General features: G+C 47.0%; 1 protein-coding gene across 3 annotated transcripts in view; it reads right to left on the bottom strand.

Moving 5' to 3' along the window:
- OPHN1 (oligophrenin 1) overlaps positions 1-22,431 on the bottom strand; it is a 68,143-nt gene that overhangs the window by 4,722 nt on the left and 40,990 nt on the right. For 2 of the 3 annotated variants that reach the window (XM_055727827.1, XM_055727830.1), the window contains exons 9-21: positions 21,278-21,378; positions 19,079-19,170; positions 18,874-18,952; positions 17,551-17,584; positions 15,741-15,803; positions 14,681-14,755; positions 12,537-12,621; positions 12,111-12,169; positions 10,496-10,601; positions 8,575-8,734; positions 4,534-4,681; positions 2,964-3,269; positions 492-657 (exon numbers count right to left, since the gene is read on the bottom strand). In XM_055727827.1, the coding sequence (XP_055583802.1) occupies positions 492-657; positions 2,964-3,269; positions 4,534-4,681; positions 8,575-8,734; positions 10,496-10,601; positions 12,111-12,169; positions 12,537-12,621; positions 14,681-14,755; positions 15,741-15,803; positions 17,551-17,584; positions 18,874-18,952; positions 19,079-19,170; positions 21,278-21,378 (1,474 nt within the window). The remainder of the gene's footprint in view (positions 1-491; positions 658-2,963; positions 3,270-4,533; positions 4,682-8,574; positions 8,735-10,495; positions 10,602-12,110; positions 12,170-12,536; positions 12,622-14,680; positions 14,756-15,740; positions 15,804-17,550; positions 17,585-18,873; positions 18,953-19,078; positions 19,171-21,277; positions 21,379-22,431) is intronic. The other variant, XM_055727828.1, reaches the window with a different exon arrangement.

The raw sequence follows: 22,431 nt of genomic DNA, 5'->3' as shown, positions 1-22,431 counted from the left end.
GCTGGATCTTGTCCCTCCCTGAGAAGCATCTCATTAGAGAGGTGTGCTGACAGCCAGGCAGGGAAGGGCTCTCAAGCTCCGCTGACATGAGAAACAGCAGAGAAGGTGACGGGACAAAGCTCAGCCCCAGGGCTGCTCTTGAGAAGGGTCAGAGCTTTGATTTCCCTGTGTGTTTGCCTTTGCTGCAGCCATGCTCCCCCCCAGGCTGAGCCCTCTGCACAGGTTTACAATGCAATATTCAAACCCACGCTCGCACCAAAGTCAAAGGGGACATCCATGGGCTCCAGCCATTGTATGCCACTGGTGCTGGAAACCAACACAGTAATCCCCCTCTTCCTCTTCCAAAATTCCTGGTAGGTGACACCAGCTCCTACTCTGCCTCCCGGGCTGACCTCATCTCCCCGAACACTCCCCAAGCCCCAGGTGGCAGCTCCCTCAGGCTGAGCTGCCCACCCTGGGTACCGTGTGTCCGCCAAGGGCTGCTGACTTACATGGATGAAGGCGTCTCTTCTGCTGTTCCTGATATCAGATCTGGCCTCTGCTCCAGCCTCAGAGGGACAGGAGCCCTGCATGGTGGGTCTGGAGGTCTCATGGGGGGACGTGCTATCACGGGCTTATCGCCATGGGATCGTGGCTTAGGGACACCATCACACTCGCCTGCAACGATGAAGATTACAAAGACTGAGTACGAAGCTTTGGTAGAGGGCTAGATATTTATGCAAAGACATGAAACAAGTTAGCAGGCTTAGTTCTGTCTCTCTACCCCAACAGCCTCTCTCTGACAGTGGCCAATACCCAGAATTTAGGGAAAGAGTCCCAGGAAAAGGCAGCTCCCATGCTGCCTGCCCCAGAACAGCCCTCCTGGCACCAGAAAAAGGGGCTGGTGCTGGACCCTGTCATGACAAACTTAATGCAGTTGCTGATTGCAAAGATGATATTGCCTGGGAATAACAAGTTTTAAGCAAAACCTGTGCAGTGCCACTCTTCAAAAGCGAGAGGAACAGCACAAACTGATGATCCCTGCAGCCTGGGGCCGCTGCTTCTCTGAGCTTTTATCTCAGACAGTGGCACTATCTGTCCTCTCCTCCAGCTTTCTGCTCTGCTCGCAGGAGTTCTGCCTTGGCTGCTTTTCTTCCCCAAGATCTGGCCAATGTTGTTATTCACTTAACCCTTGAAGACCTTCAGGGGTTAAGTGAATAAGGAATCAGTGTCAGACCTTACCTGACACCCATGGCGACCCCAGACCTTCCCTCCAGCACCCAGACCTCCAGGGCACATTTCCATAAGTGATGTGATCTTGTCTGACCGTTTATATGGATCAAAATAATCTTAAGAGCAGGGTTCCTGCCCTTCTGATTTAGACATTTCCACTGCTAGAGAGTCCTCTTTCTCATCAGAAAGAAATCAAAGGTATTTTTTTGGTAAAATTATTAATTGCTGCAGCTACTTAACCATGGCTTTGTCAACTCCTTAGTTACTGAACCTTATTATAACCTGGCGCACCACCTCAAACACCAGTCCTTAACTGACTCTCTTCCACACCTGCATTTGTAAATTCTGATCCTAATTTTCCTCCTTGGTAAGCTCTATAACTTGATTTTCTGAGTAAAAGGCCGGCTTTCTTCAGCTTTTCAAAATTATCCCCAAACTGTGCACATTAAAAGCTCAACACAGTGTTCTAGCACTGCTTTGCCAGTATTAACACAGATGCAATGTAACTTTATTACTACTTCAGTGTTCTTCTACAATCTATGTTCAAGGATCAACACAACCAGTTTTATTATGCTGTCAGCACACTCTGTGTGATAATGCAAAACAATAAAACTCGGAAGCACTAAACACAATTGATGCATAAGCTAACTTTAAAAGCTTTTTTACTCTTCCAAAACCAGATTTCCACCTACCATTTATGTGACAAATTTAAATTAAGGAAGTAATGTCAGTTAGATGAATCTGACGTTTGTGCTACCCAGCTGGGCCCTTCTTCTTTCTCTCCATTGCACATGGGAGTAATTCGTCAAGAACACAGCCTAGATTTTATTTTCTAAATACAGGACTGTGAAGCTGTCAGAGGATGACAGCATCTGAAAATCACTAGAAAGTGCACAGGAATAGCTGGCAAATTGCAGAAAGCAATAAATCTTTTATTATTACCATTGTCCTGAGTCTTTTATAAAACTCAGCACCACATAACTGCTGTTACAGCAACGCGTACTGTCCTGCAAACAGCTCCCCAGCATTGTAGCTGAGAACGTCTACAGACACGCAGATACACAGACACCTACCTGCCTTCCTCCACTGAAATGGACAATGCCAGCTCAGATCTGGCCTCAAACTAGTTATTTCTCCCTGTTGTAAATCTTTGTATACAGCTTATTAGAAGACAAATAATTATAATTATTTAACACCAATGGATGAACCATTGAAACAAACGTTCCCAGTAAAGCCTTGGTAAGCCAGAAGCTGCATCACAGGGGCCTGACAGGTAAAACTTATCAACAATTAAAAATGTGAAAGTAACTTTTGCCATTTTCCTTGTCTCTGCTGAGGAGAGCACTGACAATCCAGAACTTACAGCTGACTAGACTGGGTACAAATTGCTTTGGGTTTAATGGTCCTTATGTTGCTACTCAAGCCTGAACTTTTTAAGTCCAGTGAGCTAGTCTGAGCTAGTCTGAGCATGGAAAGCCTGCTTCTCGTGACACTGGTGACATTTGCCTGGCTCAGCAGGGAAGGGCAGCACTGGTACCAGCACCAGGCTCTGCTGGCTGCTCTGAAGCTCCGCAGCAGCCGCAGCCCCAGTAAGCCATACCCTGAAGGTACCCACTGTCTGAAATAAAACAGGACAACTCAGGAAGCCAAGGCCTGATCAAACCCTCGGGCTGCAGTCCCGTGCCCACTTCACTCCTGCCTTGCTTCGGCTGGGATGCTAGCACAAGCCATGGCCCCAGGCACACACTCACCCTCTTTGCCATAGATCCCTGGCCGAGGAGCTGGTCTCTTGGCTTGGAGCGTGGTGTTCCGCAGGGCAGGGCTGGCCACCACCCCGTTGGCAGCCTTGCTGGGCGGCTTTGCGCCTCCATCCTGCAGCCTGGCCACCAGCTTCCCCACCTCTGCCTCAGCACGCATGGGGGCACGGCCCTCGGTGGGGGGACGCCCCGGCTCGTCCCCCCCGGGCCTCGGTGCAGGCAGGCGGCTGCGGTGCAGCGGCTTGGGGGCCTCTGTGCTGATGCTGATGCTGCCGTTGGGGGTCTGGGCATGCTGGTCTGCTGCAGAGCCAAGGGGAGAGAGAGCCATCAGGTTAGGAAGCAGTGTGGAGGTGCGGTGGTATCTGCCCGCAGCAGTGCCGAGCTCTCCCCTAGAGCTGCACAGCTCCTGCGGCACCAAGGGACAACCAAGTGTGTGGCAGATATCAACAGATCCTCACCCTGAGCAAAACACAAGTAATGCATGGCTCACACAGACACTGAGGAATAAAGAAAACTGAAAAAATGCCGAGTATCACAGAATATACTCATAGGTTTCTTTTAAGTTTCAAGTACTCTTGCTGTTGAGAAGTTGTGTACCATGCCTTTATATCCCTCCACAAATCATTTGTCTCATCTCTGTTGCTGTGCTACAGACCCAGGCACAGGATGCAGCGGCACTGCTCTGAACTGACTGCACCCTGCAGCCTTGGTGCAGTCAAATGTTTCTGCTCCCACTTCAGAGAAACATTTAAATGCAAGGCACCTCTAACTACATGAGGAGTCCTGTGATTTTAAAGAGCAATTTGAATCAATCATGTTTTGCCAGTGCCAAAAATTACACTTGTAGTATTATGCCTAAAACATTATCAAAGCTCTGATAGACTTTTCATCTCTTTGGTGATGATGTGATCTAGGGCACAGCTTGCAAAGACAATTAGAGCAAATCAGGTGCAGAGACAAACATGATTTTAAATTGATGTGCCCTTCAATATGATAAAAAGGGCCTTAGCATTTCCTTACAATCTACTTCAACAGCAGACTTGTACTAGGCGTAGAAAATACTATCATTGGGTCCTGAAAAAGTCCTTCAGTGTTCTTGCTCTGGATGTAAAATTGCCAGCAGCTAAGGCAGTCCTGCAGAGCCTCTTGGGACTGACATGGTCTGGCAGGACAAGACTCCAGCACCATGCAGCGACCCCCAGCCTGGCCATGTTTGCTCTCATCCCACCAACTCTGCTCCTCAGTTGCATTTGCATCACTTTGCGTTTTTGCCTCTGAAGCTACAAAACCTCTCCACTGGACTTCTCATATGCAAGAACCAGTCTTAGTTTAGCTAACTGAGAATGCTGCGAGTAACAGGAAAAGAAACAGTCTCTATGGAGTTTGAGTTGTGAGACAATGCAACCTGTTTGTGAGTACTTTTTTGCTTTCCTTTCTCACTGAACAACAGACCTCACGGCCTGGGAAGTGCAGTGCTGCTATTGTTTCTCCATTGCTCCTGGAAAGGTGTTAAAAGAAACAGGAGGGGTGAGAGTCAGGCAAGGCAGTAGTGAACTAGACTGACCTCCACTTTCTTCCACAGAAGCACCGAAGAAAACGGGTCTTTCCCTCAGAGGACGTTTGGAAATGGTGATGGGCTTGTGCCGCCGGGCAGCCACCCTGGGAGGAGGCACTGGGGGTGCAGTGGTGTCTTCTGGGGGGCCGGAGTAGATCTGTAGAGGCAGACATGTTTAGGTGACCCGGCTGACTAGAAGGGGCTGCTGCCTCACCTCCCACCGAAGGTCCAACCTCCAGCACAAAGGTGGCTGGTGGTCACCACCACCACATTCTCTGTGGCCCCCCAGGCTCCAGCAGCACACGGTTCAGAACGCCCCTGGGCCAGGCGCCGCAGCGGTGTGTTGGGCAGCCCTCCGAGGACAGCAAGCCACAGTCGCGCCCAAAGTCATCAGGTCCCTCGGCTCTGGGGAGGAGTTTGGCAGTTGAGCCATGCCAGGAGCAAAGACCCAGCTCTCGGCTGCTGGGGCTAGAAAGGGGCTGGAGCAGGGCTGATGCTTTAGTTACAGCTCTACAGCTGTGTCCCACCATGGGCTTTCCTACAGACAGGCTGACTGCTCTGCACCTTGCACACCCACTGCAGCACTCAAATAAATAACACAGCAAAATTACCAATACAGACAAAATGTACGGAAGCAAATTATCCTGGAGCAGACGAAGGAAGCTTTGAAGCTGACAGTTTCTGAGAAACATCAAGATTTCCACACCAGTGAGACGATACAATCTATTGAAAGCACCCAAACAAGCTACCACATTGTTTTAGATTTAACACTAAAAAAACCTTCAGCTCTTGGCTTGCAATGCAGTGTGGGGCACTACGAAAGTACCTTGCGTGAAATACTGGCATAAAACCAATGCTGCTAAGGAGTTTTATCTCCTTTTCTCACTGGTCACATGGCACCTATTTGGGTTTAATTTAGAGGCCCTTATTTATGTTAGTGCTTTTTTTAAGAGCTGAAAAAGAATTAAGCCTCTGGACAGTTTCTTGAACATTTGAAACACCACATTAAGGCCCCAAACCAACTGCTCTTGTGTTTCTCCCATGGATATTAACTGAATTTATATTAGGCTTTTAAAAAGCGAGTTCCTACAGATGGGGTAGCACAAGCTGCCGAGACCCGAGGCTGCACTTCCCATCCTGGGAGAACATAGAGCTGGTCCCTTCCCAGCTGCTGGCAGGAGATGGCTCAAGCCCAGAGGACAAGAGCCAGTGCCAGACTCACTGATGGGCAGGGTCATCGCTCCCTCACTGCATGCTTTGTTATGGAAGAACAATTTTACTGTGTCACCCAGGAAAAAATTAAAATCAAGAAATTTAACATTCGGATTTGATTAAGTACACAATTTTTGTAATTCAAACCAAAAGCTTATTCTCTCCTCTCCCAGCCAAAGAGCAGTTCTGGGATATCAAGATGGGGGATGAGACAGAAAAATATGCCTCCACTCTAACCTTTTTGATCCCCAAGACCAGGTAGTGTCTACCACGGTGAGGGTGGGCACCAGCAGCTGGGCTCCCCATACCTCCCTCCCCTGGGCAGTACAGGGGCAAGGTCAGACCTAAACTGCATCCATAGTCTGCCCAGGCTTCCACTCAGCAGGCTTGGTATAAATACCGTGGGCTGGTACTCAGGCTTTGCTCCTGATGTAGTCTGCCCTACTTGGCATGAAAAGAGGAGAAACAACAGATCCAGAGCAAAGACCCAGGTGAGTAACAAATCCCAATCTGGTCATTTCACTGCTTTTCTTGTACTATTTGGTGACACACCATGGCTGCTGATGTTTAATGCCAACAGGGGCTCTGCCCTTTGCATGGGCAGCATGTTTTCTCCACTCCAGAATACAAGGTCTGGTGCACTCTCCCTGCCTGGATTCAGAAGAATCTGCTATGACATCAATAGCTCGTGATTTAAAAGCAGAAGCTCATGTGTAATTAGAATAGCAAAGAATTACCTGCACCAGGACAAATTTTTTAGAAACATCAACCTCATCCCTACATACTGACAAGAATCTAACATTGCTTTTTAAAGAAAAAGAAGTGTTAAGTTCCCTATGGATGCTTATACAGGTACCACAAAATGCCATTTTCATGAGATGCTCTTCAACTCTGAAACCCATGCTAAAACCCACTGCAAACCACTCTTTTTAAGATGTGGGTGCAGCCTCTGCTTTGCTTCTGCCTTCTAAATGAAAATCCAAGTTAAACAACTTGAAAGTACATAGATATTGACAGACCCTCATTTTTAGAAGGTTTGTGCAGTGAAAAAGGCGTTTCCAGAATGAACAACTTTTAATTTAACCAGGACACTGAAATATAAGCTGTGGAAACAGTAATTATCCACAAAGAGTTCATATTGCACCATATAAACCACATCCCCCTCCTCCTCCAGATTCATTTAGTGTTTGCTCATGTGTGAGCTGAAGACACTTTCAGCTCTTGATGCTGAACTTACAAGCTCAATCTAATAAATCTTACTAACTTAACCTTATCGCTGAAGAAATTAAAAGAAGTAAAGATATCTGGCTTAATTAAAGATTTAATTTCAGGTCTTAGAGGCAGCAGTGTAAATAGTGTTGACTGCCTGCACTGCAGGCCGTACAAGAAGGGAGGACAGAGGCTCGTTCTAGAGCAAATTGTGCAAGGATCCCAGCACACAAACAATTCACTGTTTTCCTGTGGGAACTTAATAAAAGCGTTCAGAGACCTGCAAATAAAACAGGCTTGTGATTTTCATTACCTTCTGGTGTGGTTACTCAAAATTCTCTGAACTCTTTCATCCTGCTTCTGGTTTCGATCTTCAGCACCACAACCGACTCTGCCACCACCCATCTGGTCCCTGTTTGGTTGCTCTCACTCCACATCCACTTTTGCAAGAGCCTTGCTCTTTCAGCTTCAGCCTCCTCTTCCTTTCCTGAAAAGGGAGCTTCACTTCTGCATGTGTGCTGCCCTGTCTGCTGGGAGCGCTACCCCAACCTCCTCACAGCAGACAACATCCTTTAAAGGATGGCTTCAAACTTGCCCTACCTCTAAGACATAAGAGATCATTTGGCCACTTCATAATGTAAAGTATTATGAAAAGCTGAAGGACAAAACTCACTCCTTCAGACTTAGTGCTGTTACCAGGAAAGCAATCTGGTTCTTGGTACATTGATCTGAATGCAAACATTGTGCAAGTTTTTAAGTATTAACATACAGCTCTATAATCCTCCAGCCACCCTGAAAACCCTAAACAATTATATCAGATACCACAAGGAGAAAGTGCTAATACAGAAAAGAGCGGAATAATCTGCTTTCCATCAGGAGACAAAATGCCACACGACAAAAAGCTGTTGTCTACATGTGAATCTTCAGCACCTACCACAGCAAGACTAATCCAGGCCAGGCATTTAGGCAACACTCTCAGATAAAAATATTCAGAAAAAATCCCATGAAATGAAAATGCTTCTGGAGCCTGGCCAGGGTGCACTGCTCCAACACAACAGGCACTGGCCGCCTGCTGAAGTCTTCTCTGTCAGGTCCACCCCAGCTCCCCTCCCCAGGCCTGTCCAGGCCATCCCTACTCCTGGATCTGAGAAGATCATATGTACAGCTCAATTGCTGTCATCAACCTTTTAATACTTGTCTGCTTTGGGTTTGTTTCCCCCTGCATTAATAGTCGTACAGAGTCTCATCTTAGACTGTGCCCGTTGAAACCAGTTATGCTCTAGTCTAGCTACTGTCTTCAACAAAGGAAAGCATGAAGTCCTGCAATGTCTAGGCATATAGAATATATTTATTTTTCCCAGTAAAGACTCCTCTTATTTAAAAAGAAAAGCAAAAATCTCCTAGACCCAGGCTAAACTAGCTAAAGGCAACAGTGAGGAACATTATCTGCTACACTTTTTGTTTCCTTCTGAAACATTTCAGAACAGTGTATTATGTAAAAAAATACCAGTCCCCACGGGGGCTCCAGAAAAAGGAGCCAGAGCTCTCCATCGTTGCCACAGCAACAGTCTGCAGAAGCATGCTGGAGCTGTGTGGAGGCATGGGGAGGCTCGGGGCTGCCACCTGTACCTTCCCAAAGTGCTCGATGAGGATCTCAACTACTATGTTTTGGAACTTGATGTTCATCATCGCTGCCACAGTGTCCTCCTGCGCTCGCATGAGGGTAGGTCCAAATATCACTCCCATGTTAGACGGTGACATCAGATTCTCTCGGCTGTGCTCACATACGCTGTGGAGAGAAGGGAAAGTAGGATCAGGTTTTGGTTTGGTTTGGTTTTTTTCCAAACAGATATCTAATAAATAAAAAAAAGGATACAGTAACTATTAGTCATTCCATTTTCTTCATTTTGTTTCAGGAGAATTTGTTTCCCAACCCTACCAGAGACAAAGCATGTCTCTAGCTACGGCACTCACGTTTGGCTAGGACAACTCTTTGGGAGAGAAGATGCTGACAGCATTTTTATTTGAAACCTTCCCTCTCATAGCTCTCTTTTAACACTGCAATCAAAAGTCACCTGCACCAACACATACATCAAAATGGATTATTTAAATTGGAATATCCCATTTATCCAGAACTGACTTTTGGCTTTAATTTTTCCTCCCTCTGGAGGAAGACTGAACATAGGAAGCACACTTTGGAGGTTTTCAATAAATCTCTACACAGCATCTTCTTTCTTAAGGGACCACCGTTTTCAGAGAACAGAGCTCTCCCTGTCCAGCAGCCTTCAACCTCTGCAAGAACGAGCAAGTCTGTGGAGCAGCACCAATTTTTGACTGAAGTACTAACCACCTAGGTGAGCACTACCTCTTTCCAAAACTGGACCAAGAGGAGAGAGACTCTGATGCTGACATGTAATGAATTCTGCGTTTGTTCTGTAGCTCTGGTGTTAAAGAGGGTTTTGTCAACATGAAGGCCAGAGGGAACAGAATTTTAAGTATAAACACTTTAAGGAATAAACACAGTGACTGCAAGTACAGCATTGGCTTCATTGGATTGCATGCCAGACACTCTCAGCTCTGCCACTTACGCAGAAAGGTTTCTAAAAAACCACATAAACATGTTCACGAGAGGCTGAAACCGGACTGCAGGCAGGATGCCCCGGCCAGCCCTCCTCACCCCAAAGAAAGGTCATGACACCGAGGGCCAAGCACTCGCCTTCAAGTGTCAGGGTGTGACAATCCCAGCTCAGCCCTGCTTATTTCTGCAACAGTCCAGTTTTGAAAATGACTTCTCCAAGGGTCCAAAGCAAGCCCTGGTCTTCCCTGACCTGCACACAGATTGCTCCCTTGCTTTTGAGCTTCAGCATAGCTTGTCACAAGCCGCTGTCCCTGCTGCGCCTGTGCTCCTCCCCGAGGTGGAGAGGGCAGAGCTTTCACACTGAGCCTTCACATTTGCCGTGACAAGGAGGCAGGAAAACACCCATTTCCCAATGCAGTGCTGCTGCCATTATCATCAAGTAACAGACTTTTTCAGTGGCTCAGTGGCAGAAGCACATGGAAGCAGCACTGCTCAGTGCCACTAAGCATCCACTGCCAACACACTTGTACGAAAGCAGACTGACATGCTTAAGCCTTCAGGCTGCTCTGAGGGCTCAGGACACTGAATCGATACAGCTGGAGACAAAACCAAAGCACACTTCATATTCAGCCCATGTGCACAGGTCCTACAGCTGTTCCCAACTGCCAGACAATGTTGTCATGAATTGGAGTGAGAGGTGACAATTTATAGCTCTGCTGCCAGAGGTATTCTAATTTTAAAATTATTTCCTGCCTGGTGTGTGTCAGAAGGGGATGAAAGTGGCAATTAGAAAAAGAAGCATCATTTAATGCAGTGGGTAGCAAGGAGAAGCATACCATTTGTGCATTCCAGATGTAAACCCCTAAGGGGACTTGGTGGATACAATTTTGCAAATCTACCAGAAAAAGAGGCTTGTTCTTCTGATTCCATTATTCCACTTACTTTGGCTTTAGAGAAAAAAAGTCTGCTTACTTGACAAGGTGTTGTATGAGGAGCTCTAACATCTCTCTGTTCTTGTCAGGTAGTTTATAGACCAGTGCATGAATGGCTCCCAGCCTGTAATCCAGGTTCTCAGATTCTGGAAAGAAGTAACACAAATAAAAGTTTTTGCCCACCGCTTTCGAAGTAAATACGTAAGAGAAAGATAAAAGCCAAAGAAAATCTGTGGGAGCTGTTCCTTCTGTAACGTAGGGCTGTCTGGCCAAACCCCACAATGGGAAGCAGAGGAAAATGAGATTACATAGCAACAGGGCAATCATTGTCAGAAACAAAATGAAGCGGAAAGAAGAAGAAATGAATCTTGAAAGGGAGCTCAGGGTCACATTCTGCCTCTGAGCATGGCTGGGGAAACAGGCTGGGCATGGCCGAGTACTCCCCTTTGCACCCTTGCCCTGCACACCAGCACACCTGGGGAACGCATGGCCTCTCTGCTGGGTATCTTATCAGCCCAGATAGCTGTAACACCAAACAACACAGGAAAGTGTCCTGCAGGGAAAAAACCTGACCCAAAGAGGTCACTTTTAGAAGCATAAATAATCAAGAACCAATAAAATACTCTGCATGAAAAGAATAATGTGAGAGCTTGGTAGCTGGGAAGCTTACTGGTGCAAGTTCCTGAGGAAGGGTAGGAAAGGGATTATGGTTTTGCACATACCCCAGCCATCATTGGTTTAACCAGTTCTGAAACTAATAAATCTTGGGCTGGAGCACAACCAGCGGGTGGTAGAAAAATTTCCTTTCCAAGAAAGAATAGGTGCTGTTAATTCTCCAAAAGTCTGAACCGAAGAGAGGCAGGCACTCTCCTACCCTTCTGTTGACTTCAAGGAGGTGTGGGGGTGTGAATTATGGTTTAATCCAAAGTGTTTCTGAGTGTGCCATAAATTTCCAAATGCCAGTACTCTCAGGCTGAGGGAAAGGATCGGCTGCCTGTATCCCTTGTCTCCATCTCAGCAATGCTTGCTCTCCACATGCTCTGAGGATGTAGCCAGTTCAGAATTATCATGGCTTATTTGAAATGGTCTTAACAGGACAGCCAACGACTGGACAGTTTAGCACAGGCGAGGTGCTGTCAGCATACCCATGTTACCTGGCTAACCTCTGTCAATACTGGCTGTAGCTCAGTTCCAAGAGCTGCAGCAGAAAAATGTCTTTCATGTACTGGTAGACACTTCGGATTCAACATCCCAGGACAAATTTCATGACCTATAGGGAGCACCTATCTATCTGCTTGTCAACAGCACATCCCATTCCCTCACAGGTTTTAAAATAAATACATTAATACTGTCAAGAAACAATTCTTCTGGGCCACTTGTGCTGACTTCAGGTTAGCTGACATCCCCTGGCTCTCTCCAAGAGCGTGAAAACCTGTTAAGAGGGAAGAGAACTGAAAAAGCAAAGGAAAGAAGGGAAGGAATACCACCACCCTTGCACGATCAAGCACTCAGAAGACAGGGTCACTCTTTCCACCCGGAGAATAAGGCCGGGCACCCCAGTGTCAGGCTGGCAGAGCTCTGTCAAGTGATTCTGAGGTACCCTGGCTGGGGAAGGCAGGGCTCGGGGCCGTGAACAGGGCAGCTGTGGGACTTACTGGCAGCCAGGACCAATTCTTTGTGGAGCTTGTATGTCATGACGGGTTCAGACAGGTTCCTGCAATAACCAGAAAGAAAACTGAGCTCTGGCTGGGCAGCGCAACCCACTTGCAACTGATCTCGAAAGACCAACAGACAAACCAGCTTGCCCTCCAGCACCACTGTTTCCCAGGGGCATCTCCCTCCCACCGCAGTCAGTATTATTTGAACAGCTTTCTCCATAGGATGTGGGGTTTCTGCAACAGGCTTATTTCTTGTAAGTTTTAAAAATTTTTTAAAATTCCATTCCTCTCCCCAAAGCCTTTGTCACTTCTTTGCCCCTTCCAACAGCCAGATGTTAACAACTGGCAGTTCACCCTGCTTTTCACTAGATCAAGCCTCAAGCTCCTTTGCCCACTCGGGGCTGGTGTGACCTGCAGTGCTACCTGAGATAAAACTTCAGTGAGCTGGTAATTGTCTTGATGTCCCAATCACCGCTTTGGAGATCCACATCCCCTGGACATTTTGGATCTGGAAGAAGAACAAAATGGCTTTAGAAGAAGGTCCATTTTGAGGCTGTTAATAAATAGCATGCTCTCAGGCAGGGTATCCTCTGGGGACAAACAAAGCTATAGCAGTGCACGAAGAAAGCTGCTGATTCTCGCAGTTGGGGAAAGCACAACAACAGTACCAGTGTCAGTATTTTGGAAGGCTGAGGAGCAATGCTAACTAGGGACAAAGGAAGAAGCAGAAGGTAAAATTTAAGCAGTGGTGAAAAGTTAGTGAGGACTTACTCTGTAGTTTGTTTTTTCCAGCGCAGCCAAGGCTGGCAGAAACGACACATTTCAACAGATCCAAGACAAGCTTTCTGATATCCAAAGTAATCTAAATGTCTATCTCCAATCCCTCCTTCACAGCTGCTCCCCTGAAAGCTGTTCTGGAAACATTCCCTCTCACTGCATGGAGAGAAGGGAGCTCAGAGGTGGAGGCACAACACCACAGAAGTACACTTTGCTCCTGCCTACTCTCACTAACCACCACATCATTTCTGTGGTACGATGAAGTAAAGGACATGGCTGAAGGATGGGGAGCAGCTGTACCAAAGAAATAAACGGCATGATTTGTTTTGAAAAATAAATAGGATTAGAGAGACAAAAAAATACTAAAAAAAAATAATCTATCTCCTAACTGAATTTTAGGATGAAATCCTTCTGCAGCAGTTATTTCTGTGTTGTTGGACTTTCCATCCTGAGTTCATACACGGTGGGGTGGCAAGTGGTCAACCAGACCAACGCATATAAATAAAACGAAAAGCCACTCACTGGCAGGGTAGTTCTGTGGTTTCATCATCTGAACAACTCACAGGGAGGGTGAGAATCAAGAAGCACTAAAAACTTAGGCTACGTAATGAGTCATCAGGCAAATGTAACCAGATAGCTGCCTCAAGTTGCAGCTCCATGGGAACTGGTGCAGCTATGTCAGCACAAACCAGCCGTTTTAATAAACAGTAACAGAAGTAAAAGCAATAGTAAACAATAGTAAAAAATAAAGTAAAAGCCTTTGAATATATTAATATCAAATGCCTGTGCAGGGGGCTGGTGCCAGCCTGAGGCACCCAGCTATTAACATTAATGTACTTTCTGCCCCGTGCTCCAGCCCCGTGGGCAGGGACAGTGAAGGGCCATGGGCATGCAGGAGGCCGACCCCTGGGGCTCACCTATAAGGCTGGCAGCCTGCCCTGGCCCACACGTGCCACCAGGCAGGGGCACAATGGCCTCGGCCAGGTCCCAGCCTGGGAGCGCCTGTCCCAGCCCGGAGCACACTGCTGAGCCCCATAGCCTGCTGCAGGGAATTAACCATTTCGAATGCAAAGACTACCCACCAATTTACATGCTTGCATTAAACACAAGGATTCAGTGCACAGACAGGCTTACAGCAGAAATTCATACATTGACTTGCTAACGTATACATTGCATACGGTGAGGTATCCCAGTCCTTCTCGGTGAAAACAAATCAAGGTAAAGGCCTCCCTGTAGAGGTTGCCTTCCCAGCTCTCCTCCATATCCCACAGAGGAAGAGGGTCCCCCCCTGTGCTGGCCTGCGGGGCCTGGTGTAGGGGGTGGCCGTGCAGGGCCATGGCACCTCCCCAGGAACAGCATAAGCCAGGCGAGTTCCCTGGCAGCAGCGCCGCAGGAGGGGCTGCCAGCAGTGGGGGAGGGGGCGAGGTCTCCCTCTCCTAGGCTGACATCCTGCTTCCCAGCCCTGTGACAGGAATGTGTGACTCCAAAATGCCTGAATATTTTTAGCATACGATGGGAGAAGGCTCTATACCACTGCTCTAGGGTCACTGCTTTCCTGCTGCTCACTTAAAATGCAGGTTGCACCACCAACGAACAGATGCAGTTTGAAGGGAGAGGCACTAGAACGGGTTGCAGAAAAAAGCCGAGAAAAGATGGGGAAGATGTGCCATGAGGCGGGGGCCACAGGGACCAAAAACCATGCTGGATGTTGCTCACTGTGAAACCCAATCCTCTCTCTCTGAAACAATACAAAAGCAGGACAATAGTTGCATGAAATAATTAATTCTTACCAAAAAAGGCATTCAGCAATTTCTGCACCTGAATATTGCTGCCAACAGTCCGGTAGACGCCCTCCGTAGTAATTCCTGCGCAGGAGAAAACCAAAGAGCCTTAGCCAAGGGTCTGCCCAGCTGGTGGGAAGTCCACAAGCCCCATCTAGTGGAACTCGTCCCCAGCTGCTGGGGTGCTGGCTCAGCAGAACCGCTTACGCCCCAGGATCCCCCGACCACTGCCTCCCCTGGAGCTCCACTCACCCACGGTGGCCACGGCCACCCGCACAGCCCCGGGGTACTTTGCTGGGACCGTGTCACAGCCAGGTGAGCACAGCCGACGCATGGAATACATGCTGGAGCTGGCAAGCCCTCCCTGCCTAAATATAGCGCTTCTGAAGAGTGCTGCTTTCACATGAATTTGTTCAAATTGTCACAGAAGGCAAACATATTTAAGCAGATTCTTTGAAAATATTAGCCAATTTTAGCAAAGGCAGAACTGTGTATTTGCCCAGCTCTGTGAGGAGGGTCCCAGCTGCCCTGTGTCTCCCCAGTTCAGTGGGGCTTGGCTGGCCACATGCCCCAGAGTTCTGGTAATGAAACCAGCCACCTTTCCCTGTGGCAGCCTGGGGATCCAGCTGTTCTGGAGCCATTTACCTCCGCCCTCGCTGGTGTTTCATGAAAGACCAGAGGGTGAACTACCACCCACCAGCCTGCTCCTGTCCTGCTGCTTTAAACAAAATGGGTCTGAATGACTCTGTACCCCAGTTAACCCCTGCCTGTCCCCCCAGTATAAAGAGACTTCCAGATCTGTTCTCCTGGCTTACGAGTTTTTTCAGAGCCAAAGATGAGAACTCAATTAATGCAAAAGCATAAAGGTGAAAATTCAATCCTAACTGAATTTGGTATAACAACATTCCAGACTGCACACGGTTTCTGCTCTTCTGACATGCATCCTTCAGTTAAAAGCCTCATTTCATTGACTAACACTACCGTACTGCAGAAATTACAACATAATTCAAGTCCACGGGAAGCAACACCAGGACGGTGGCACCTATTGATGTCCGGATGAGCACCTTACCTTTTGTTTCCACTGCGTTGATGCACTTCCGTACAAACTTGAAGCCAACCTCATTCAGCTCCACTGTTTCAAACAAGGAAAGCAGTGTTAGCTGCCTGAGCACCAGCACACAGCTCCCTGTGGAAAACTGCTGGGAAAGGCCCATACCCAGACCCTGCTTGGCAGACAATGCTGCAGTGCCCCACCACGCAGACAGGTTCACATGTGTGTCCACATTGTGCACATCCCTCCAGGACAACACAGGCACTCTTTAAATCCTGACAAAAAATTACTGGTTCCATATGTTCTTCATCTTCCTTTGAATCTGTTTTGAGTCACAGCATTGCTTCCTACACCCTTTCTGCTTTTAATAATAAAAGTATAAATCAGAGTCCTGCCACATGTGAATTTGTGTTTGATAAAGAATTGATTATCCATTTCCAGAGCACTGCAAAATACGCATCATATCTTCCTCTGTGTGTGATCTCCCACATCACAGGATCATCTAATTTCTGCTTATCTACTTGACTAGATTAAAAAGGAAAAACAATACGACTTGATATGCTGAGTAAAGCAGAACACAGGTTTTTGTTCCAGCCAATTAACCACAGACTATCTTTGTTCCTGTCTGGCAGGCACCATGAAGCAGGTAGAAAGTCAGGATTTTTTTCTATACACATATTTCAGCTTCTGCAATCACACTACTACCAAGCCATAATATGAAATTTCTTTTTGTTCAGTGTAAAAATTTATATTTAATTTCTCATAAATGACCACGATGTTGTTGCTTTGGAACTTTTTGGATTTGGGTTATCTGGGGGGAGCAGGGGTGTTTGGTTTTTTGGTTATCTTTCTAATGTAAAACATTTTACTGGAAAAAAAGCAGCCACTGGACACATCTGGACCAACTCCAGTCACAGCACAGGCCCTGTGGGTGAATCCTATGAAATCTCTGTATTTTCAGCAAGTATTTTTCAATGATTCTAAGCAAAAGAATTGCTGTTGCAACAGCAATGAAAAGCTCAGATGTATCTTAGCTCTAACATAGGAATGACTAAGACACCCTTAAGCACAGTTCCACTCAGTACTTAATACTGAGTAGCATGATATGACTTGAAGTCTTTCTAGCTCTAATTATTAAAAATAGAGTGTATTTACTTTTGTGAAACACTGAGGTACATTCTTTCCAAGCATCTCACACAAACACAGTTGAACAACAGGTTTCATGCTTATGCCTCTGATGATGCTACCTCTATGCTCATTAAAGTCAGCTAATTAAAGAGCTGATAAAACTAAGCTGTAAGATACAGAATGCAAGTTTTCACCGAGCTAGTGAAGCCCCAGAGCTTTCTATGGCAGCACACTCAGCACTGCAGTGCACGCTCAGCCTGACCTGTACAGGTACGGGTAACACCCTGCTTGTGAAAGGGGAGACATGGAATGAGGCAGTGGGATGGGAGCTCCAGGGAACTCAATACCACCTCTATTTTCCTATTATAATCTTTGCTAAGGGAAATTTCCTCAAAATCTCTCACTGATCTTTTTTCCCCTGTTATTTTGGGGTTTAGAGGAGCAAACTGAACTCCACATCCTGCTAGTTCCGGCCAAATAGAAACTGCACGTTGCAATCTACAACTTTTACCATTTGCAACCCATTCTTATCTGGCCTCAGTATCAGACACTGTGATGAAAAGAAGTTACACTGCTGACATGGAGGGAATACACAGCCTATTCAGCAGAAACCCAGGAGAAGTGTATCTGCAAGGAAAAACACTGCCTGACCTCCAGACAGCTTCGACAGCTCTGAGGAACAGCAACAGAAATGACTCACTTTCTTCCTGTTTGGTGATGGGACTGTGGTAGATCTGAAAAAGGCAGGGGGGAATGGAGGAGGAAGAAACAAAAACAATGCAATGAGATTCAATGTCTATTTTCAAAAGAAAATGCAGCACCCCATAAATCACTCAAAGCCAATCACAAACAGTAAGACAATGTTCCAAACAAACATAATTTTATAGTTAAGCAAGATACCATTATCTACATAATAAATAAGTTTTTGCTGACTTCCTACATTTCACTGTAGCACCTATTTCCAGGAAAGAGTTCTCCCAAAAACTGAACAGGAAACTTCATTTGTCCTTTAGATGCCCTGTAAAAACAGCAGCTGGGCAGTCTGGCACGCAGGGGTCATGGCTTTTTTGTTCGTTTGCTTGCTTTTTAAAAATTCAAGTGTCAAGAGATTCCTTCATCCCATACAAAAATAATTTGTATTTTTTTGTTAATAATAAACAGTGGTACTACTATTGACAGAAAATCAAAACCCCTTCATACTTAATATCACGCAAACCGAAGGAGCCCCAGACATCCCCTAAATGACTGGCTGCCCAGTACGAGCACACTGACCCTCCACATTATCCCACGTCCTTTCCTGTTTAAACAGGTAGGGAAAAAGTCCTGCGAAAGGTGCCAATGTCCCATCTCCCTGCTCTCATGTCCCACCTCTGCATCAGCGGCCACACAGCTCTAAGCTACTCCATCCAGCGAGCGCACTCATTGCCAACCCTCCTCACCAAGGCCACTGAGGGAAAGGCAGCTCTCCAAAGACAAGGGGAGCTGCCAGGAATGGGGTTTCCCACACTGCACATCACACTGTCCATTTAAAGGAAATTTGGTAAAATGCAGGAGTCTGTGCTTTGCTTAGACTGAAGGAAGAAAACACCCACAGGCACATAAAGGCAGGCAAACTCGGGTGCAGGACAGCCACTTTCACTTTTCCAAATGCCGCTCAGAGCAGGGACGGACACAAAATCACCTGCTGCACATTGGAGAGCGAGGTGTGAGCAGCAGAAATATGGAGTGTTCCACACTCAGCAAGGCCACAGCTGTCTGGCACAACTAGGGAACACACCAGAACTTTGAAGAAGGAAAAGCAAAATCCCCATTACAAGCTGTGCTGTGAGCAGAACGCCATGAAGCCCCATTTCAGCTGTGCAGTGGCTGCACTGATGCCTGAATTACAGGTAAGCCACAGCACTGAAGCCGAAGCTGTGAAAAGGAGCCTGGCAGTGGCCGTGTCACTGCTCTTCTCCAGGACCCGCCGGCAGAGGACACTGCTCGGCACTAGACGCACGGCTGGGCAGCAGCTCCAACTCACCGGCTCCTTCCCGTCCATGGCTTCCATCCACAGCCTCCGATTGGCCTCCGAGAGTGCTTGCAGTGTGATGGTCCCAGACCTGTGCAGAGTTCACCCAGCGACAGGCAGGAAAATGAAACAGAAGTTGTTTTTAATAAACAGCAAAAAGCGATTTCATCCAGGTTCACAGGGTTTGGAGATCATTTGAATACACTAAGCATCTCACCTTTCATTAGTTTCAATATCAAAACAAAACCTCTTGTCTATAGAGTCAGTTTTCCTCCTTACACAGGATTTCAGTGTCAGGTCTAAGGTGCCCTAGGAGAGAAAGTGAAAGCCAGGGTTAGAGGAAGGAAACACAGGAGAAGATTTCAGGTTTCTCAGCAGCCTTAGGCTGCAGCCCAGCATGGCACTGCCCACAGAGCACCAGGCTCCCGGCGGGTGCGCTGCTGATCTGATAGCATTGGTAACCAGGAGCACAGACGGTCCTTCCCACCATCAGGGAGCACAGATGGTCCTTCCCACCATCAGTAAAGACAGAGATCAACGGTTTTGTGAGCCAGGCTTCCCCTCAGTCACAAAATGTTCTAGACTTCATGGCACTATCCTGCAAACAAGTGCTAAATATCCCAGCAACAAACAATATGCCTCCACAGAGCAGGGATGCAGCTATATACAAACTCATGAGGCAGTTGCTTGGTCTTTCACGCCAGGATCATGCTTATCTGCTATCTGACACAGTTGGGTCCTAATTTTTATCAGGGTTGACCAGCACTATCAATTACCCACAGCATTCATGGTCCAAACAGCTTTACACAAAACTTGTAGAAAAGGAACATGAACTGACCAAATGTACAGGTGTGCTCTGAAGAGGCCAGCACTGTGAGGCTGAGCTCTGGCCCTTTGCATTCATGCCGCGATACTCCACAGCAGAGTCAATTTGTAACATGACCATGAGATCTCCACAACTTTGTAGGAACTCTGAAGAGACACTCAGGACACCTTACAACCAACCAGACCCCAGGGTTGGGCATGCAAGCCTGGAACGCACTAACCACCCTGACCATCACCACTGATGCAAGACCTCTGACAGAGACAGATCAAGCAGACCCAGGACAGCCTTCTCCAAGATTACATCTGGCTTACACACCATGATGAGTATCTCTTGACTGTGTTTTGTGCTGGTTGGTTGGGGTTTCTGAGAGCACTGATTGTAATCATGGATTTGCAGTTGCGTGGCCAGCTATGACCCAAAGGTACAGACTACCAGACTGCAAGAATTTGGGAAGGGGACTAATTTACATTTTTACGACTTCTACCAGCATTAACTGGCCTTACTAGACATGTCTATGGCATAGATGAAAATAGATCTCTCCAGTCAATAGTTTGGACATTTCTTTGCCAAGGTCTCTGCCAAGAGCTTCCAAATAATATATTTTATTTTATTGCTGCAGCGTGCAGAGGGCTGCCAAAGAACAGACCATGAGATCACGAACTGGAGAACAGCACGCCTGACTGGGAAGTCCCTGTGGGACGTCACTCCATGTCAGAGGAGGGTGGGTGGACTCAGCTGGATGAACTTGCTGTACTCTATCATCCACGCTGGCATCCTACCCCTCCTCTGTCACACTAAGAAACTGCAGGGAACTCCTAGACACACTGGTGAGAACCAAAGCACTTTGTGAAAGCAGCAGCTCCCCAGATCATTGCCTTGTGGCAGTTTAGAGCTGCAACGGCTGGCCTCAACTCCGTTTCTAACACCAGTCCCACCCACATATACCCAGTTCTGAGAACAGAAATCAAAATCACAAACCAGTGACTGTGTGAACATGCAGAGAAATACTGCTTTTGGAAGAGCTCATCTAATAACTTGAGTAATTCAAGTACTTGCCAGAGGGCTATGTGCAAACAAGGCTGCAGGTTCACTGCCCATTTGCATGGATAAATATCAAAATTAGCTTGTCTAGAATGGCAGAAATTTCACACTAGACAAACCTGCAAGTCACCACTGTCTGAATAATGCTCACGTTACATGAACATGCATCTCCACTGCCAAATCCTGCAGGACTTCTATTCATTTGGGAGAGAGGGAGGTGAAACTTCTATTCACAGAAGTGCTTCTTTGAGGTCACACCAAAACAACTGCCTGTGCGGCCAGGCGGGGGGGGACATGAAGCCCACCCCTCTACCCCGTGGCCTGAGGCCCTTCCACAGCTGCTTCCTCAGGACTCGGCCCACTACCAGCACATCTTGAAAAACAGCGCTGCTGGACAACTTCTGCCAACAACGGGACTGACCTCTACTGCCCTGGACATGGCACTTGTATGTCTATTTGCTTACGGAAAGAGATGACGTGGGCAGATTGAAGGTGAGACCTGATGGCTGGGTCAATGTTTGCAGACATCTTTCCAAGAAACCAACTCACTTGCTTAGCTCCAGGCTTCTGGTCAATGGGTGTCATCCGTAAGGTTTTTGCCTCTTTTTCGTACTGGCAGTAATATTTCACCCAGGAGATGCCCAGCGCCCCTGCAGGAACACACGGGAAGCTGGAGTCAGAGACTGTGCATTAGTTGGATGCGGTTGGCAAGGCATGGCTGGCATTTCCCACGTCTGCACTTCTCTGGGGACAGACGGACACTGCCAACCCCACAGGGACACCTCCCTCGCCATCGTCTCCACTGGCAAGAGCCAGGAGGAGCCAGAGGGGCAGGAGGAGGAGAGGAACACAGGGCAGCAACTGCCTCCAGCACCCTCCCACAGTGCTGCTGGTGAAAGGGCATTTGTGGGACTCTGGTCTCAAGCCAAGATCGTTTGGCCAAGTCCAGCCAAGACCTACACTGGCAGGATCCTACGTGTCTGGAATGCTTGTTTCACACAGAAGCCACTATTTTTTCCTGTTGATGAAAACTTGGTAGTAAAGACAACAGCACCTTTAAAACACTCTAAAGTTCCTACTTCTATCACACTAGATTTATTGTCACTTTTTTTTGTTCTCTTACCTGAACCCCTTTATATGAAATATTTTAACTGTTGTTTTTTCTCTGATTTGTTTCTAAGTTGCAGCTGTCAGGAGGAACAGCTTTCTTCATACTCAATTTATAGGGGAAACATAGAGGCAGCAATCAGTTATCAGAATGCAGGAACATGCAGCATTTGTGGTCTAAAATTACTGTCTATGTGTTTTAAAAGCAAGATAAACATACATACAAATGTATGTATAAATACATTTGTATATATAATCTAAAAATTAATTGCTCACAAAGTTGTTTGTAGGCTCAGAGGCCACAGCTCTGCACACAGGCTTTTGTTCCGAGTGTTCATGCCTGCATGACCACGGAAAGCTATAGCAAGTACCTGTAGAAGACTGAATTTGATTTGATTCTGCACAGAATCACAGGTTTTGCTCTCAGCAGCTTAACTCTCAGTGCCGGTTAACACTTCAGCTGTGCTCAGATGCCCTCGGAGATGCTGCGAGAGGGAAACTGGGCAGGACACCAGATTAGTTATGATAAAATGCAGCCACGGTGCAATCTGCCAGAGCTCTGGTCTCTCCAGCACTACAATGGAGCAATAAATCTC

Source organism: Falco cherrug, chromosome 15, assembly GCF_023634085.1.
Source record: "Falco cherrug isolate bFalChe1 chromosome 15, bFalChe1.pri, whole genome shotgun sequence".
Taxonomy (NCBI): domain Eukaryota; kingdom Metazoa; phylum Chordata; class Aves; order Falconiformes; family Falconidae; genus Falco; species Falco cherrug.
The sequence above is the reverse complement of the archived record's forward strand: the minus strand, read 5'-3'. Positions and strand labels throughout refer to the sequence as shown.